The sequence below is a fragment of the Aegilops tauschii genome, chromosome 7 (assembly GCF_002575655.3).
Source record: "Aegilops tauschii subsp. strangulata cultivar AL8/78 chromosome 7, Aet v6.0, whole genome shotgun sequence".
Taxonomy (NCBI): Eukaryota; Viridiplantae; Streptophyta; class Magnoliopsida; order Poales; family Poaceae; genus Aegilops; species Aegilops tauschii.
Window position 1 is genome coordinate 470,314,226 of NC_053041.3, and position 18,453 is coordinate 470,332,678.

At 45.7% G+C, this 18,453-nt stretch overlaps 4 protein-coding genes across 5 annotated transcripts; 2 read left to right on the forward strand and 2 right to left on the reverse strand.

Annotated features, from left to right (window-relative positions):
• The first annotated feature begins 1,308 nt into the window (after positions 1 to 1,308).
• LOC109739570 (putative protein phosphatase 2C 24) lies at positions 1,309 to 2,466 on the forward strand. The gene has a single exon (XM_020298652.4). It carries the CDS (start codon positions 1,309 to 1,311, stop codon positions 2,272 to 2,274), a length of 966 nt encoding a protein of 321 aa, XP_020154241.1. The 3' UTR covers positions 2,275 to 2,466.
• Positions 2,467 to 2,597: 131 nt separating this feature from the next.
• Positions 2,598 to 5,836, reverse strand: LOC109739568 (uncharacterized). Its single transcript, XM_020298648.3, has 8 exons — positions 5,589 to 5,836; positions 5,358 to 5,492; positions 4,828 to 5,027; positions 4,340 to 4,483; positions 3,973 to 4,187; positions 3,637 to 3,895; positions 3,248 to 3,406; positions 2,598 to 3,048 (listed from the first exon to the last, which is right to left on the reverse strand). Exons 1-7 carry the CDS (start codon positions 5,671 to 5,673, stop codon positions 3,278 to 3,280), a joined length of 1,167 nt encoding a protein of 388 aa, XP_020154237.1. The 5' UTR covers positions 5,674 to 5,836; the 3' UTR covers positions 2,598 to 3,048; positions 3,248 to 3,277.
• A 26-nt stretch (positions 5,837 to 5,862) lies between these two features.
• LOC109739569 (histone deacetylase 2) lies at positions 5,863 to 9,880 on the forward strand. 2 transcript variants are annotated; one of them, XM_020298650.4, is made up of 13 exons: positions 5,863 to 6,110; positions 6,195 to 6,250; positions 6,345 to 6,462; positions 6,565 to 6,627; positions 6,839 to 6,907; positions 7,012 to 7,178; positions 7,601 to 7,665; positions 7,742 to 7,788; positions 8,225 to 8,269; positions 8,354 to 8,404; positions 8,813 to 8,899; positions 9,244 to 9,331; positions 9,419 to 9,880. In XM_020298650.4, exons 1-13 carry the CDS (start codon positions 6,000 to 6,002, stop codon positions 9,511 to 9,513), a joined length of 1,062 nt encoding a protein of 353 aa, XP_020154239.1. In that variant the 5' UTR covers positions 5,863 to 5,999; the 3' UTR covers positions 9,514 to 9,880. The 2 variants fall into 2 exon arrangements, with proteins under 2 accessions (XP_020154239.1, XP_020154240.1); XM_020298651.4 differs by having other exon boundaries at positions 6,384 to 6,462.
• A 391-nt stretch (positions 9,881 to 10,271) lies between these two features.
• Positions 10,272 to 15,757, reverse strand: LOC109739567 (putative transcription factor bHLH041). The gene is made up of 7 exons (XM_020298647.4): positions 15,553 to 15,757; positions 15,341 to 15,451; positions 15,153 to 15,258; positions 15,021 to 15,035; positions 14,230 to 14,952; positions 13,760 to 14,140; positions 10,272 to 10,636 (listed from the first exon to the last, which is right to left on the reverse strand). Exons 1-7 carry the CDS (start codon positions 15,675 to 15,677, stop codon positions 10,529 to 10,531), a joined length of 1,569 nt encoding a protein of 522 aa, XP_020154236.1. The 5' UTR covers positions 15,678 to 15,757; the 3' UTR covers positions 10,272 to 10,528.
• Between the last annotated feature and the right edge of the window lie 2,696 nt (positions 15,758 to 18,453).

Sequence of the window (18,453 nt, forward strand, 5' to 3'; positions counted from 1 at the left end):
CAATGATGAGTATCTACTCTTTACTAAAGATCACGTATATGGAAAAAAGGTATATGAGAAAATCCCTTCTCTATCATCCGGTTTGTACTATACGTACATCAAACGCGTAGAACATGCTGCATACAAAGTAATTTTTCAGAATGTTAATGCATTCCAAACCTGGCATGATCGCTTAGGCCATCCCAGAATCGGGATGATGAGAAAAATTACTAGCAATTTCATTGGTCATAATTTGCTCGAGTCAAAATTTCCTCAATCTTCAGATTTTGTGTGCACATCTTGTGCCACGGGAAAGCTAATTTTGAGGCCCTCGCACCTCAAAATACAAGCTGAACCACTTCAGTTCCTTGAACATATTCAAGGAGACATTTGTGGTCCCATTCAACCATTATCTGGACCTTTCAGGTATTTCATGGTTCTCATTGACGCATCTACACGATGGTCACATATGTGCCTTCTATCCACACGGAATCATGCATTTGCCAAGATAATGAGGCAAGTCATTAAGTTGCAAGCCCATTATCCTGAAAGTCGAATTAAGTCAATTCGAATGGACAATGCTGCTGAATTCTCCTCACGTGCTTTTAGTGATTATTGCATGGCTTTGGGGATTGAAGTTCAGCACTGTGTTCCATATGTCCATACACAAAATGGTTTGGCTGAATCATTGATTAACATGATCAAACTCATTGCAAGACCTTTGTTGACGAATTGCAACTTGCCAATTTCTTATTGGGTCACGCTGTTTTACACACTGCTAACTTGATACAATTGAGGCCAACTACATATCATATCACAGTTCTTCCCTTCTGAAATTGGTACGTGGAAATCCTTCTAGCATTTTCCATCTGCGTAAGTTCGGATGTGCTTGCCGAGCTGTGTGGGTCGCTGCCAGCCTGGCTCCACTTGGACGCTTCAATTTCGTGATTGGACCGACACGGCCGAACATCGAACCGTATACCGTATCGAGCCAGCCAGGTAACTTCATCATACGGTATACGATACTCCTACACCGTATCGGCAGCGAGACTTATACGGCGCGCGACAGCTCGAAGGCAAAGCCAAGCCAACAACTCCCGCCCCGGCGAATTCGAATACGAAGAGGACCAGCAAGTGCTGGCGCGCCGGCCAAGAAACGCGAGAGCTCGCGCGCCCGATCTGAAACCGGAACGCGTAATCAGCCAATAACCCTCGCGCCATCGATCGCGAGCGAGTAATAAGCCAAGATCGCCAACTCGATCGATCGATCGCCGCAGAACATCGATCCAAGTCAAAGAACTCGATCGATCGAGAACTCGACCGAGGCCAATGGAGGCGCCGCCGCAGATCCGCCAAACCCTAAGCGAGATCAGCAGCCGGACCCCCGCGGCCCTCCGGATCGCCGTGGGCATCCGCCTCGGGAGCCTGCCGCCCTCCGCCGCCGCCGGCCGCGAGGACGTCGCGAGGTACGCCGCCTCCCTGGCGCGGCAGCTGCAGCCGCGCGCGCGGCGGAGTAGCCCCCCCACGGGCGCGGCCTTGAGGATGAGCGCCGCGTCGTGCTACTTGCCGGAGCACGACGAGGACGCGCACTTCTTCCACGCCGTGGCCGGCGTCATCGGCGTGGCGGACGGCGTCGGGGGGTGCCGCTTGGAGGGCTTGGACGCCGCCGCGTTCTCGCGCGGGCTCATGGCGAGCGCGCTGTCGGAGGTCGTGGCGTCCTCCGCCGCCGCGCCGCCGCCGCCGGGCGGCATCTGCCCCTACGCGCTGCTGGAGAAGGCGTACCAGCAGACCGCCGCGTCCGGCACGCCGGCGGCGTCCACGGCCGTCATCGTGTCGCTCGCCGGCAGGTCCCTCAGGTGGGCGTACGTCGGCGACAGCGGCTTCGCCGTGTTCCGCGACGGCCGGATCCTGCACCGGTCGCAGCCGCAGCAGTCCTATTTCAACTGCCCGTTCCAGCTCAGCTCCGACTCCGAGGACAGCAACAAGGTCAGCGAGGCGGCAGTGGGCGAGATCGCAGTGGAGGAAGGCGACGTGGTGGTGGTCGCGTCCGACGGGCTCTTCGACAACGTGTTCGACGCGATGCTGGAGAAGATCGTGCAGTCGGGCCTGGCGCTCAGCTTCACGCCGAAAAACATGGCTGACATCATCGCCAGCCAAGCTTACGCGGCGGCAAGGCGTACCCAGGACACGCCGTTCAGCATTGCCGCCCGGGGACACGGACGGAATAAAATCGGAGGGAAGAAGGACGACACCACCGTCGTAGTCGCCTTCATCGAGTCTCGGGACATAGCATGATCTTACCATAGCTACCTAGTGATGCAGTGACGAGTTAGCATGGTCTTGTCATAGGTAGTGATGTCTGTTATTACATCAGGAGTTGGTAACTTCGTATGGTCTTACTACCATGGGAGTTAGCATGATCTTACCGAAGCTACAGTGTGTCATCACATTCCTTGGTTAAATCAATTATATTATTCTTTCTTACAATGTATTACTGGCTTCGTTGGTTAAAGATTCTTTGGAAAACTGAATCGCAGTACAAAGCCACCATAAAACTACAGGATAAGCTGAACAAACACCTAGGAGTAGTCAATAATAAGCACCCAAAAGCAGCTACGTATTCTGGAGCATCGAGCACCGCCTGACGTTCCTCATTTAAAAAGGCACCATCATTTGTCAATAACAGCCTGTGCTGAAAGTAAACCTTTTCCAGTAGCCTCATCAGCCACAACCAAGAAACTGTTACAGCATGAATAGTGATGAAGGGTGACAGAGCTACCAAGAACCATCACCAAAACAACTGGTGATTTCCTACATGATCACCCTGCTACTCCTAGCTAATATCGTGTATGAATGGGTCCACCTTCCACAGGAGTCGTGGCACCAATCTCATATTGCCGAGCTACCCTCGGCACAATCTGGATCACCCTGTTTTCCTTGTGCGTAACCTGAGTTCCTGATGACTCTATTTGCGCTATGTGGCGCTTGAATTCTTGCAATCGCTCACAACTGCAGAGTTGGAGCCTGTGCCAACAAATAGATACATATCTGGAGCTCAATGAGGATCAACTGCGAAAAGAAGACAAGCTTGTTTTAGAGCAAAGCACACTTTGTAGAAACCGGTAAACACGTTATAAGCCATACATAAAGCATTACACATACAGCAACAAAGACTAATACTAATTGTGTTAAATGAGCTAAAGATTAAGGAAAATAAAGCACAAAATGCCGAACCAGCCTGTGATGTCTGTAAGGAGAGAGAGACTACCAGATGTCACTTCATCATGGAACAAAAGGTTCAGAAGTCATATTTTGTTCTGCCACTCTTCAGGATTAGGCACAACATATCAGATAACTGAGAGGTTGAATTGTAGAAATCCCATGCCTCGAGCATCAAACGCTTTCTTGAACCTTTGAAATGAACAACCTAAGAACACTATATCAGATTTGGCATGCTATCATATTTAATGAAAACGATACTGCATATAACAACATGCTCCAAAATATCAGCAAGTGTAACACTGGACAAGTGGCAAGTGGCAACAATAAAAAGCAGTGTACTAATTACAAAATAGCATGACTGTGCAACTAGTGGTTAAACAAAACTAAAATTCTATCATGAGGAGGACATGCATTAGAGTAGGAAAAATTATGTACCTTAACATCCAAGGGCATCCCATGGAATTGTCCAGCGCCCTCAGGTGGAGTCCAATTATAAACTTCACAAGGCAAAAACAGAACAGATGCTCCATTGACTTCACCAGTAAATGTTTCATGCCTAGAAAATTTTCCAAAGGCTGATGATAGATAAGACTTCACAACCCATGCCAGTGCTAATTGATCACCAAGCATGCGGGACGCCTTCATATACTTTAGATTGTATGCTTTAAGAACTTCGTTGAAGAATTCGATAGCCCTAAAAGCAAATGAAGGAATTATTTACGGCAATGCCAAGTTTTCATCCTAAGATCTGTTACATAGATGTTCACTTACTTAGAGATGCCATCTCTGGCCCCTCTCACCGCTATAAATCCAGAGTTCAAGGGTTGGCCTTTGTTATTACGAAATGTAAGAGCAAGGTGCCAATTAGGATAGCTCGTGAAGATATGTCCAAGATCCTCGACCACTGCCATATCAGAATCAGTGAAAACAAAATGACGAGCACAGTTCACACAGTCAACCTCCTCAAGTTTTAGCTCTAGAAAGGCCTACATATGGACCAGAAACACAAACATATCAGTTTTCTGGAAAAAAATAACGCACATAGATGGTTGAACACAGTAATATTTCTAGATCACACAAGCAGTACTTCAGGAAAAGCATATGCAGGAAGATGTTTGCATGAAGCATACAAACTTACAATGTAGGACTTGATCCTCTGAAGCATCAGGTTGCCTCGAGAATAATTTCCCTCAATAGGCAGTATTGAGGCCTTCCCTTGATTTATTGACAATTTTGATTTAGGATCAGTCAATATTATCACATCGCTTCTTGGCATTGACACCTACAGAGTTCTAGAAATAAGATCAGACGTTAAACAAACATCCTCACAATCTTCAATGAAGGAAGATCATGTGTTCCTTCTAATTTTTAAGGATTCAAATTATATGCCAGAAGGCTAACAAAAGTACTATGTGGAAAAAGGGGGAGGGGAATAACAGTGGTATCAATGTTCTATTTTACAGTCTTCACTGTAATTTCTTCTCTATCATTACTACCATTGAACTATCTCTCAGTATTCTCTTAGTTGACAGTGATTTGAATCATTCCCAACATGATTAGAAATTTAATTATCTTCATAGTTGGTAGTTAGTGGCCAGCACAAACAAGAGGAAAAGGAAGATCCACCTGTATGAATCTGATGAAAGTGTTGAGAATGGCCATGGACCTTTCCTCCTTGCTATAAAAATGCTTTCCAACAGTTACAACATCAGATGACCGTTTGCCAGCCCCAGCTGGGTCAGAACTGTAGGTTGTGAATACTGAAACAAAAGAAACATGCTCTCCAGGTTGACTTGATAAACTTATCTTATTCACAGCTTTAAGTCCTGAAGAAAAATGGTAAAATGTGGTCAGTAGATACACAACAGATACTGATTCCGTTCACGCTAGAGAAGCATGAATAATCTTATGTGGTATCCTGCAGCCTAACTGGCACTACTAAGCATATACAGAACATCCTAGACCGTGGTCAATTTACATTCAGAACAGCATGCACAATCTTTACAAAGCACTGATAACAGTATTCTTGTTTCCTAATCTCCTTGGAGGAGAAACCTTGGAGTTGCTTCAAACTGGTACAATGCAGTTAGAGCTTACAGTCCATATGAGAATCACAAGTCACAATGCAAGAAACCGAAACTAAGAGGAGGAGAAACCTTGGCACTGGAGGCGATCGGGGCGGCCCTGGCCGGCGGCAGGGCCGAGCACGAGGCGATCGGGGCGCTTCAGCAGAGCAGGAGGCGGCATGCTCAGCTCCCTCTCCGGCGCCCAGCTCAAGCGTAGCCTGGAAACTGCAAGAAGCGACATCAGATTGGATCGTCAGCAGGGCAAACCGCGCAGTGTGTGTGTGCTGGAATCGAGGGGTGGAAGGCGTCTCAGGGCCGTACCGGAGTAGATTAACGGGACGAGGAGGATGAGGAGCAGGAGCGGGATGAGGGGGACGGCGCGGCTCCGGGGCCTCGAGATCGCCATGGAAGCGGCGGCGGCGGAGAGGAGCGAGAGCGAATTCCCCCCCGGCGGCGGTGGGTATTTTACATTCAGCCACCGCTCTTCCGCGTAAATTGTATTCGTGTGCTCCAAACTCCAGTAAGGGAAGGAGGGCTAGCGATGCAAATATCCAACTTGAGAAGCACTCTCTCGCAAAAAGTATAGCACCGCCCCCGCCACCGAATGATTCTGATTCTCCCGAGCCCCATCGCCATGGGAGGTAAGCGGCAACACAACGCACCTCCCAGCCCAGAGCCCGCGACCGCGAGACCATTCGCGCGCCCCTCTCCATCCCCGCCCGGGCCCTCGGGATGTCCTCGTCCTCCGCCGCCGCCTCCGTGCCGGGGGCCACGCCGGCGGACGCCCTCCGCCGCAACCGTATCATCTCCAGCAAGCTCTACTTCGACGTGCCGGGCTCCAAGGTCAGTCGTCCGGCCGGGAGATGCTCCTCCGTTCGCCCCGAATCCCCGATCACCCGTTAATCTGCGGCTGCGACTGCCTGGCAGGCTCCGGTGGTCTACTCGACGGCGTACGACATCGCCTTCCTCGGAATCGAGAAGATGTGAGCTGCTCTGCTTCCCGCCTCTTCTCCATCATTTGCCTAGCCACATAGACGTGCATCGGACTGTGACTTACGCGCGTCCTGTGATGTGAAGGCACCCGTTTGATTCCTCCAAATGGGGCCGCATATGCAGGTTCCTCACCAAAGAAGGCCACCTGGAGAAGACGCGGGTGGTGGAGCCATTGGAGGCTTCCAAGGAAGATCTGCTGGTGGTGGGAAACAATCTGTTTTCACTAGGTTCATAGTGTTTTTTTGTTCCTTTTGATTTTTGTCTCATCCCCTTTTAAGATTGTTCCATGGCTCTGCTTGGCCAGGTTCACACGGAGGCGTACTTGAACAGCCTCAGGAGCAGCTTCAGGGTTGCAGCCATTGTAGAGGTACAAGTTGCTCAGGGGAAGTTGAATTGGTTGCTTGATTGATACTCCCTCCATTCACAAGACTACATACGTACTGAAATGAGTGAACAAACACACTAAAGCGTGTCTATATACATTCGATTCAGAAAAAGTTACAACATCTTATATTTATGAACGGAGGGAGTAGCAAATTACGATAGCACGGTTTGCTAAACGAGATGTTTTATCTCAGGTTCCTCCATTAACGCTCATGCCTAATTGGCTCGTGCAGCAAAGGCTACTGTACCCCTTCCGGAAACAGGTGATCTCTCGTGATTAGGTGCTCCCGTCTGTACTGAAAAGTACCAGGTGCATAATTTGGGTGCCATTGCCAGGGAAACTCTGTAAGCTGGTTCTTTTTTCTAGGTGGGTGGGTCCATTTTATCAGCTAAACTTGCTCTTGAGAGAGGATGGGCGATTAATGTCGGTGGAGGGTTTCACCATTGTTCGGCAGAGGAAGGGGGAGGATTTTGTGCATATGCTGATATTTCGCTCTCCATTCAGTTTGCGTTTGTCCGTCTGGATATTTCAAGGTGAGAAGCCTATACTGGATGGACTGTAACTGTAGAAACTATGTTCCTTTAGTCTCTGCAAACTATTTGTTTGGCTTATACAACGTATGTGCTTGCTTGACGGCTGTAAATATATTCTGTCAAATATCTGTGTTGTTAAGCATCCTCTATCATGCCAATCTTGCTTTATTCCCTAGGGAGATTGCAATGCTTGTTTGCATCTTAGCAAGCACTCTATGCTGCTTGGCTAGTTACCTAGTACATGTGTGGGCAGTGAATGCAAGGATGCAAACCAATGTGTAGATTGCTTACTACTCCCTCCGTCCCATAATATAAGATCGTTTTGCGAGCTAAAACAGCTTGCAAAACTATCTTATATTATGGGACGGAGGGAGTAACTATTTTAGCTTCATAAGCACCTATTCCTTTTTAAATACTTGCAGAGTAATGATCATAGATCTGGATGCTCACCAAGGAAATGGTCATGAGAAGGATTTTGCTAATGATGGTATGTCCTATATTTTGTTCTTGTATGCATTTTGTTTTCGTTACGATGACACAGTGATGCCAATTTTCACTTGCAGGAAGGGTTTACATTTTGGACATGTACAATGCTGGAATTTATCCATTTGTAAGAACCATAATCTAGAATTCTTGTTACACCTGTGGACCGTCAAGTTTTTTTTGCTGCGGCTGGTTATGCTCTGACTACCCTTACGCAATATGTGGTCCAGGATTGCTTATGGTGTAGAGGTTATTTATCTAGATTTTTTGTCCGTGTCCTGGTGTTGAGCATAAGTTTTCTTCCCTACCCCCTAAATGTGTTTCTACATAATGTTTTTGAAGATACCATACAGTCTAGATGGTGCAAATAGGCATTTATCAAAACTAAAAGAACAGTAGTCACAGCTGTGTTGCTATGATATCTATTACACCCACTGTTCGAAGATTAGTCTGTCGTTATTGTTACCAGCTTTAACTTCAGTCATTGTGTATTATCATTCCGTTTTATTTAGTACTAGTAATTTTTCTTATGTTCTATGTGAACTGATGTAACTTTATTTTAGGATCATGCTGCTAAGCGATATATTGATCAGAAAGTCGAGTTAGTTGTAAGTTGGATTTTGCAAGCTGTTGATCATATTTTTCTTCATTTAATTCAAATATGAGTTGAGTGCACTATTGTGCATTTTCAGAGTGGGACAGAAACAGATGATTACTTGGATCAGCTTGACAAGGCTCTGAAGGTACCTTTACACTTATAGATGGGGTTCTCGCAAATATTTGCATTTATAAATGAAGTTGTCCTATGCACTGCAATTCTCAGGGAGAAATAGGTGAAAGATGTTATGCTAGGTGCCATATATAATATATCACATGATTTATGTTCTGAAGCGTATGTAAACTGGACATAGAGGTGAATTTTAGTATACTATTCTAGAATGTAATGTAAAAGCATCAATGGTATTGAATGAAGTTATTTGCATTTATGTTCAACTGAAAAGGAGGTTTGAATGGGAAAATAATATATAATGAGTTCAAACTTCAAAGCAATTGGCACTATCCCTTTAACCATTCATTCTTGTTCACAATTTAAATATAATTATTTTTACCAAACGCTATTTAGAGTTCCTTTTGGGGCATATTGTTTGCAGGTCGCCCAAACTAGATTCCAGCCCCAGCTTATTATTTATAATGCTGGGACCGACATCCTGGATGGTGATCCATTGGGCAACTTGAAGGTAATTCTCTGATCAACTCAATATTTTGACAAAGATCAGGTCCATAAGTAACTCCCTGTGCAGAATGTAGCTGCAACCTGCATAATTTTTCTAGTGGTATTATCCTAAAGATTACAGAACTTAATCATGAACGCCTAATTGTAACATGACTTGGTATAGTTCAATAATTCTCTACCTAAGCTAGATTTTTCTGCCCATAATGCCACAACAGTAAACTGGAAAATGATTGGGCGCAGAAGTATAATAAACAATAAATACTTATGCCTTTGTTTTGCTTCTGTTACCTGCACTAATTAGTGTTATACTGTTCTACTGCTACTGCATGCTTTCTCCTCAAATTCTAGATAAGCCCTGAAGGTGTGGTGATTAGAGATGAGAAGGTGTTCAGATTTGCAAAAGATCAGAACATTCCACTTGTCATGATGACATCAGGTGAAGGGCTTCTCCTGCATTCTGTGTTTTTTGTTCCTCTCCTGCGGATCACATACCGATTTGCTCATGCCCCACCCCCCTTCTCAGGAGGCTACATGAAGTCGAGCGCACGTGTAATCGCAGATTCGATTACCAATCTCTCACAGAAGAACTTGGTACAACTAGGTAGCCAGCCAGACTAAAAGAGGAGCCTCTGCCACCCACAAGCTTTCAACCTGAAGGGCACATCCACTGGATGTATAGCGTGTAAGAAGAGGTTTACAGTTCTATCATATTAGCATGTATAAATCACAAAAAATCTTGTCACCTTGTACATACCGTCATAAGGCCTTTGTTTCCAAGAAGAGCAGTGGGGAAGCTGAGAGCGCCATGATGACAAGAGAGACAACACCTGGAGATCGCCGTTGATCCCCATCGTCAAACTATACTATGTACTACTACGGGTTTCAGTTACTATTTTCTTGTGGGAAGCCAATAAATACTGCTTAAAGAGTTTGCACTATAGATCTTGAAGGTTTTCAAGAGATATAGCATGATGTTCTTTTGTCATGCCGGCTTTCCTGACAAGACCATTTTTTGGGCTTCCATCGTCGGTTTGTTGGATGGTCTACAGTTATAGTATCTGTTTTGTAATTCCTGGTACTTGGAACTTTGGTTCCTCCCCGTTTAGAATCATGACAGCTCTCGGCGGAAAGAAACAGATAGTTGAAGCTGCCAGGAAACCATCTTGGTAGTTTTTTTAGGGGTAACCATCGTGGTAGTTGGCACTGAGCCACCGAGCTTCATCATCCAGCGCTAGAATTTGATGCCAGGCTATTCCTTTCCAATAATAACATTCGTCGGTGCCTAGAGCCCTAGACCTTTCGCCGCTCATATACTGCGCAGGAAGTTGACCAACTCTGGTGTCAGCAAAAAAGGAAAATTCAGAAAACCGGTTCATTTCATGTCAAAACTGCAACATCAGGCCTTGCATAGACGACAAGTAACTAACTATCAGCAAGCTGAGGACTACGTTACACTAAAATAGGAGGCCTTCAATCTAGACCCAACACTACCAAACCTCAACAAGACAACAACATACATGGATAAAAGACGAGAGAGAGAAAAACAGACAGGGCGCCATTGCCGCCAAACGGGGTCATTTTCCTGCCTCCTTCTCGGGCTCCCTGACACGGTCAAAACTGACTGACGTCCTACCTACGGCGACCTTGGGGGTGGCACCGGCGGCGTCTTCATCACCGCGTCCTCGACAACCTTCGCCAGAGCTTCCTCGAGCCATGCCTCGTCGACGACGTCGCCAACCTCCTACACCAAACATTTTGTTTTGTTAATCTTCATCAGTAAGTACCCTGACCGCGTCATTATCCAGTTTAAATTATGATACGATTCGGTCATGCCAGGTCGTTGCAACGCCTGCTACATCACTATGTTGTATCTATAGTGCTACTTGGTCGTTGTCAGTGTCGGGAAGAACATCAAGAAATTAATTAGTACTCGTAGGACAGATGAGATGTTGTACGGATGAGACTGCATCAAGCACGCGTCTTCTTCTTCTTCTAACCGAATTAAGCATGCACCATACTCCCTCTGTTCCTAAATACTCCCTCCGTCCCAAAATTCTTGTCTTAAATTTGTCTAAATACGGATGTATCAAGTCACCCTTTAGTATTAGATACATCCGTATCTAGACGAATCTAAGACAAGAATTTTGAAACGGAGGGAGTATAAGTCTTTTTAGACATTCTAATGCGTACTACATATGAAGCAAAATGAGTGAATCTACACTCTAAAATAAATCTATATACATCTGTATGTAGTCCTTATAGAGATATCTAAAAAGACTTATATTTTAATGTCAAAAAAATAAAAAGACTTATACTTTAGGAACGGAGGGAGTAGATGGCTAAAACAAGACGGTGGTTAGTATCTGCAGCGCAGTTTGAAAAAGTATTTTACTTGTAGCACTGAAAAGCGACATCTGGTTGACAAGAGAATGCCTCAAGGAGGGACGATGATGGCTCTACGGCTTTGCTTGGTCATATATCCAACTTCTTGGTCATATTCGTGGCCACATGGCAATGGAACCTCAAAAGCTTGGAAAGTGTGTCATTCAAGTATGAGTATATTCAACTATATATACTCCTTGCTTAATTGGTCAAAAGCGAGTCATGTCTCCTAAAACCAATTCAAACAACCTGATTAATTTAATGCTACCCATGTCCAGTTCTCAAGAAAACTAACTTGACCTAGTACAGCTTTCATCAGCGTAGTCACCGGCTAGTCCAGATTCTTCAAATCTTCCCTAAAATCGTCTCGCTGAGGTCTCTTTTTTTTGCAGGGTGAAAGAGAGTTTTATTTCATAAAAGCACGGTTACAATCTTGAGTCAGCTGCTCCTCACAGCACGGAGGACTCAAACTCAACCATACCGTAGTACAACACTCGGTACGGCTATAATGTGCCAAAAGATGTGCTACTCTGTTTTGATCTCTGCTAATTTTCAAAGGAACAAACTCCCTATCAACCAGAAGTGCCTTAATCTCGGCATCTAAATGACCATAGACAGACCTAAATAAAGTGTCACCCAAAATAGTGGCTAGAGCACATGAGGAATCCGATTGGACAATCACTGGTTTATCCGAGTGCTGAATGGCCATTGTCATTCCTTGCATCGTCTCACTGAGGTCAATCTCGTTAAAATTTCCCTTCCTCTCGAGCATTAAAGCTAGTCAACCCCACACCAAATTAAATATTACTATCTCCTTTTAGGTTTGTAAGGCCGACATGGAGCTTCTTAGCCCAAGCTCATATGAGCTCGGGTGAACAGTAAAATTGAAATACATTGAAACAAAAATAAAAACTTTCTGAAATTTTTTAGTGATAAACATTAACAAAGTTTTCAACGCTTTCAAAATTTCATTGTGATATGACATTTGAAATTTTATAGAGTGACAAACATTAACAAAAGTTTTCAACGCTTTTAAAATTTCATCGTGATATGACATTTGTACAAGTTGTGGCTAAAAAAACAAAACGGATGCTCCAAAAATATCATTTTCAACAACATTTTGGAATGATGTTTTCTTTTTGCTTTTCACGGCTTCTACAAATGGCATTTTAGGATGAAACTTTGCAAGCTTTTGTCAATGTTTGTCATTATTATTTTTAGATCTTTTTGATTTTTTTCAACAATTTTGGATTTTACTGTTCACCTTAGCACATTTGAGCTCCGGAGTAGAAGAGTACTTTCGCCACACATTTTCCTAGATCCATAATTTCAGCAGCATAATACAAGTTACATATCATAAATAGTTAAATGCCATTAGAAAATTCAAATGTTATGTTTTGTATGAAATAGCTTTTGTAATATACAATTTGTATCACATGGGTCAAACAATCGATCTAGGAATACATGTGGGCCTTATAAACCAGAAAATAGAGAGTAATACTCCCTCCGCATGTTTTCTGAAATTTAACTTTGACCAAGGATTTGAGTAATAAAATGTGGTGTACCCCCGGCATAATTCATTTTTTCTGCTTTTCTGATTTGTTAGCCCTATTTTTGCTCTCCTTTAGATTTGGTGGCACATTAAATTGATCAAGGATTAAAAGGAAACTCACCGGTGCATGTAAAATTCTAGCTCTGGGCACACACACACACATGCATTGTAGTTAATGTAAAGAATACATGGTTTGTTATACCCATCTTTTGTTGTACTCACTTCTCGACCAAATTTAATCTAGCATTACAGAATTATATTGTTAGGTTCCTATTCAAAAGAAGTTTAGGATGGTATAATTATTTGACACATACTCCCTTCCTTTTGGTTTAAAAGGACCCAATCAAAAATCTCTCCAACTAAGACAGACGATGTGTGGTGGATTGAATTTCATAGTTTGGAAAAAACATTCAATTTGCACGCTTGTTTTCGTAAAAAAAAAACCGCATTTACTTGTGTATTAATTTACATTAACTGCAATGCATGTGTGTGTGCGTGCCCAGAACCTAGCAATAAAAAGACTATGTGTCACTTCACTTGGTTTGTTATACGCCATCTTTAAGAATACATGGTTTATGTTATAGCTCTATTCCAAAAATAGTTTGTTAGCTAAAAACTGTATATCACTATATTTGTCTTGAGTTTTTTTTAAAATATTTTTTTAAAGAAGCCAAAGTTGCTCACTGTAGGCTATGCAAAACCCAAGACGTTCTATTTGATAAGTGTGACTTATCGGTCGAATTTTTCACTATCAACCCCAAAAAACCCAACCTTGCTTTACGTAAAGTTGCCAGAGCATGATTAACCTCTGGATTTGAAATCAGAGTAGCTAAACTGTTAGTTGAACCCACCAGTGCAAACATGCGACCATATGGTTTTGCCGAGTTCATCTAATGGGATGGAGGAAAACGAAGCAGTACAAGCTCTTACCGTCATCCGCAACGTCAGGCTGGCCCGTGCAAGCGCGCTGCTCTGCTGTCTCGCCTCCACAGACACCACCGCGAAACTCCCCGTGTCCTTGAGCCGAGCTAGCAGCGAGGTCAGCACCTCCGACATGTCGCACTCCGCCCGCACCGTCACCCGCACGCTCACCTCCCGCGGCTGCTGACTCGGCGCCGTCGATGTCGACGTCGACGCCCCGGTGGTCACCTCGACCTCGACTGTCTTCCCCGAGGGGTTATCATCGCTTGCACTTTGGTTCAGGCCGAGCTGCGCCTCGAGCTGCAGGTTCCTCTCTCGGAGCTGGGTCACCTGGGATACCAGCTTCGCCATGTACTCCGTCGTGCTCGCAAGAACGTTGGCCTTGTCTTTCTGCAGAACGAATGAAATGAAGGATCGCAATGAGATCTTGTTGTGAAGCGTGCACCCATGGCGAGATGATCTTTGGTTTGGACCCGTACCTTGGATCCGGGAGGGAGCAGAGCTCTGAGTGTCTGGAAGCTGTCGTTGAGCCGCTCGCGCCGGCGCCGCTCCGAGATCACGTGGTGCAGCTGGCTGGTGGTGGACGGCGCGCTGCTGTCCTCGCGGCGCGCCGTGGCGTGCTCCGGCCGGTTGCGCATTGCCATGTGCACGCTTGCCAGGAGGGAGATGCACGTCTTGATCATCCTCTGCCCCGGCGCGCCTGGCCGTGGCCGCGCCCTTGGCGGGAGCGCCGCGCGATACGGCTTGAACGCCGTCGTCCGCCGCGGCGACGATCGCTGCGAGCGGTGGCTGGCCAGCCAGGGTGGACACGGTGGAAGCGGCGGCGTGGAGGTGGTCGACATACCAGAGGAGGGGACGACCGCGAGCATTGCCTGCACCATTAAGGCGTAGTCGTTGGCTTCGGCGATCGGAGCGAGCAAGCCGGGCAGCGGCGACGCCTGCATCATCGGTGGTTGCGTGGACGACTCGCCCGGCGCTGCTACCGGCGTCGCCATTGCGCGAATGAGAGAGGAGTACTCCGGGCTCCCGATCGAGAGTGACGGCACGGGAGAGGACGAAGACGACAGCCCTGCCGGCGGCAGCTGGAGGAGGTCCTCCAGGAACGACTGGTGCACGTGATCCGCCACGGCCGCCGCTGCCACCGATGTAGTCGACAGCCCGATCTCGACCTCGCCGCTCTCGCATCCCATGAACACCGCCATCTGCCGTGATCACCAGCTCAGCCCATGTATATATCCGCCATTGACGCAATGGGTAAAGAAACACGTACCTTCGTGCCGGCTTCCTGCAGGAACAAACAAAGAGCAAAGGTCAGCCATCTGCTTCAACGTTCAAACACATACCGAACTATCGCAATCGATAGTCTGCCGGACGAAGAGAAGTTTCGTAGATGCTGACTGACATGGTAGAACTGCTGCTGCACCTGCAGCGACGCCGACGCCGTCAGGTCCGGCTCCGGCAGCTCCATGTAGGCGCGGCCCTCCCTGTATGCCCACCCGGGCACGCACCTGCATGCCCGACCAGCCGTCGTCAGAGAGAATGATGAGTCTCAAAGAACCTGGGGCCTGAGCTGTACATTGCAATGCGTACCCGCTTACGACGGCGCAGAGCGCTCCTCGGTACGCCTCGAAGCTCGCCCGTGCGCGAGAACCGCCGCCGCCGCCGCCGCCGCCGATCCACGCGTCCAAGCAGAACAAATGGCTGGCGAGCAGCACAATAAACTACGCGGTAAAGAGCAAAGGACAGAAGACTCGAGGAGACCAGCGACCGCGCCGCCACGCGACACAAGAGCACGTACGAACCTTGATGGGAGCTGGGCGGTCACCGGCGCCCAGAGGCAGAGGTAGAGGCAGCCGGGGACGCGCGCCGCCGCGCGCTCCAGGACGAGCGCCCGGGGCACCGCCGCGAGCGCGAAGACGGAGTCCATAGGCACCGAAACCACCGTGCGGGGGGCGTCCCTCTCACCTTAGGAGGCCGCCGGCTCCAAGGTCCATGGCCGTTGCCCTCTGTCTCTGACCGGCGCGTACTGCCGCCGCCATGAGGGCGGGCGCGCGCGCGCGTATGTATGTGGAGGCGGGAGAGAATCGAGTCGATGTGGCAACCGGGAGTTGGTGAGAGGGGTCGGGTCGTTTGAAAAGTACAAAAGCCACGTGGACTCGTTCAAACTTTCAAAGGCATGGGGATGGGAGGATTTATCCTACGGCTGTAAGCACGGCTGGCCTAATTTGGAAGTTCTACCTTTCTTTATCGGGGTAATAGGACTTGATCGCACTCACGTCAAAATACCAATTCCCCCTTCTTTTTGTGTTGTGTTGGGTCCAAATACTCCCTTCGTCCCTGTTTGCATATGGTCATCATTTTTTCGTGATCTAATTTTGACTATCAATAAAACAAATAATATAGAGTAATCTGCCAGACAACTACTAAGCAAAATGGCAATTTGCCATAAAATTATACCACTGGAAAATTTGGTAAAAATGAATCCGATGACATAACTTTTATTGCATACAATATATTTTATTGGATACTTTCATGATCTAAGTTGAGCATTTGAATGTGTGTGCGCCATGTAACTATGGACAAAGGATGTACAAAGTACTCTCACCGTGCAGCAGATTGCCACTAAATCTTAATGGCATTTTGTTTGCGGGCGTAAGAGCCTTTTTGTTCATCAGTAAAGTGAAGAAAAACGTAGGGATATAAATTTCTATTTTGTGACATTTTTCATTCATCTGGTTCAAAAAATTGGAGGAAAACGGAAGATAGAGAAACATTTCCTTTGATCTTAATTTCAAAGAAAAACACATATACAATCTACATAGACCTCTGGTCAGAATTCCTATATCAGAAGTACATGCCCAATGTCCTTAGAGACATAATACCATTTTAGTTATTCCTTTTCATGTTGTTTAACTTCGATTGATAGTGTTTATTAGGATCCATGTGTTTTATCTATTGTGGGGACTTAGTTTTAAAATTATTGTTTATTAGGATTCATGTGTTTCTCTGTCCCCATGAACTGAACACTAAACTTTACAAAAAATTCTATGATTTTCAACCATCTAATATGCACATTTATTCATATCATATCCGTGCTTTTCTCCCCCCCCCCCTACGTGTTTTAAATCCTATGAACCAAAGAGACCCTCATTGTGTTTTGTTGGAAGGTAGTTGCCTATAACAACCCATATAGGATGCTATAGCAAGGTCATTCTCACTCTGTGTGAGGGTCTTTCATGGCCTAGTATCAGTATATTTTTAAGTGGAATATTTGTTTACAAAAAAGGGGTTTAAATCACCGACCTCAGCATCAATGTTATTTACAAAGTCAGTTTTACACAAAGCAGACCTAGAGAGTTAACTTGTGGCAAGTGCAAAAAATGGACATGGAATTAAAGATTGCAAAGCCAATGTGCATTGTATGGTTTGTAAGAGAAATTCTCACAGAATTGAGGACGACCACTGTACTCAAGCAACCCAAGCCAGTGGCTAAGTTTGTAGGATATGGGGCTAAAGGACTAGGACGTCTGCTGGTTCAAAACACCAAAGGAGTTTTTCCCCAGAACATGCCAACCCTATGACCATTATTAGTGTGAGCTCCGTCCAGCTGTGAGACCACATTATCCCAAGGGTTTAATGCAATGTTTGATTGGAATTGGACATGGAGAGCCAAGTTTCATGGAAATAATGCTTTTTATGAGATTTCTCGACAAAGAAAAATTGGTGTAGTTGAAGAATTTCAAGTTTTTTTCTTTAAAGGGCACTCGTGTTGTGATTGAGGTGGATTTTTGGAATCCACGGTAAGTCTAAGGGCAGCCTTCATACAATCTGGCTTGGAATGACAGGGTACCTGACTCCTTAAGACACTGTCTTGGAGCCTGTGAGATAGGATGAAATTTATATGGAAATACCTGACTCCTTAAGACAGAGTCTTGGAGCCTATGAGATAGGATGAAATTGATATGGAAATACCTCACTCCTTAAGACACTGTCTTGGAGCCTCTGAGATAGGATGAAATTGATATGGAAAAACTTAACTCCAGGGACGAAATTAGATTTAAAGTGGGGGTGAGGGATTTGCATAGGATTCCTATTGGCACATAAATAACCACTGAAGAGTTTTTTTAGGGAAGGCCATCATGGCTAGCTCTATTAAGATGAAAAACGGAAACATCGTCTACGAGTGAATTCACCACACAAACTGGTGGCTCGTCAAACCAACTTATAGAAGTCTTATTACAAAAACTATAATTAGCTAGCACATGCGCCACTTGATTAGCAGATCAAAAACAATGCATATAATTGACTTTCCCTATTGTGTCAACACATTCCGCAAAAATTGCTGCTGCAAGATCCCACCATGTATTATGTCCCATACAGAAATTAATAACCTCCTTGGAGTCTGATTCAGCCTCGACACGGTGGAATCCCAAAGAGTTGGCAAACCCTAGGCCATCTCTCATAGCCATTGCTTCAGTGGTAACCGCATCTGCTGCAAAGGGGATATATCGACAGTAACCTGCTAGAAAAGTTCCTCTCTCATCTCGTATTATTGCTATGGTTGCACCAGCTCCATCATCTGCAAAGAAAGCAGCATCAACATTTACATTGACAAATTTTGGTTCTGGCCGAGTCCACTTATGCTCCGGTGTAGACATATTCTTTGTATTGGATCTCTGAAAATTAGATGCAATAGCTAGTAC

What these genes read in the sequence shown, in the direction of transcription:
- LOC109739568 (XM_020298648.3), bottom strand. Translation starts at nt 5,673, where the DNA reads ATGGCGATCTCGAGGCCCCGGAGCCGCGCCGTCCCCCTCATCCCGCTC. An exon ending in CTTTCATCAGATTCATACAG is followed by an intron (nt 4,484 to 4,827) that starts GTGGATCTTCCT and finishes AGAACTCTGTAG; the next exon opens with GTGTCAATGCCAAGAAGCGA. An exon ending in AGAGGATCAAGTCCTACATT is followed by an intron (nt 4,188 to 4,339) that starts GTAAGTTTGTAT and finishes GTCCATATGTAG; the next exon opens with GCCTTTCTAGAGCTAAAACT.
- LOC109739567 (XM_020298647.4), bottom strand. Translation starts at nt 15,677, where the DNA reads ATGGACTCCGTCTTCGCGCTCGCGGCGGTGCCCCGGGCGCTCGTCCTG. An exon ending in TGCTCCCTCCCGGATCCAAG is followed by an intron (nt 14,141 to 14,229) that starts GTACGGGTCCAA and finishes TTCGTTCTGCAG; the next exon opens with AAAGACAAGGCCAACGTTCT. An exon ending in GCCTGACGTTGCGGATGACG is followed by an intron (nt 10,637 to 13,759) that starts GTAAGAGCTTGT and finishes TGTTTGGTGTAG; the next exon opens with GAGGTTGGCGACGTCGTCGA.
- LOC109739569 (XM_020298650.4), top strand. Translation starts at nt 6,000, where the DNA reads ATGTCCTCGTCCTCCGCCGCCGCCTCCGTGCCGGGGGCCACGCCGGCG. An exon ending in CCAAGGAAGATCTGCTGGTG is followed by an intron (nt 6,463 to 6,564) that starts GTGGGAAACAAT and finishes CTGCTTGGCCAG; the next exon opens with GTTCACACGGAGGCGTACTT. An exon ending in ATCCATTGGGCAACTTGAAG is followed by an intron (nt 8,900 to 9,243) that starts GTAATTCTCTGA and finishes CTCAAATTCTAG; the next exon opens with ATAAGCCCTGAAGGTGTGGT.
- LOC109739570 (XM_020298652.4), top strand. Translation starts at nt 1,309, where the DNA reads ATGGAGGCGCCGCCGCAGATCCGCCAAACCCTAAGCGAGATCAGCAGC.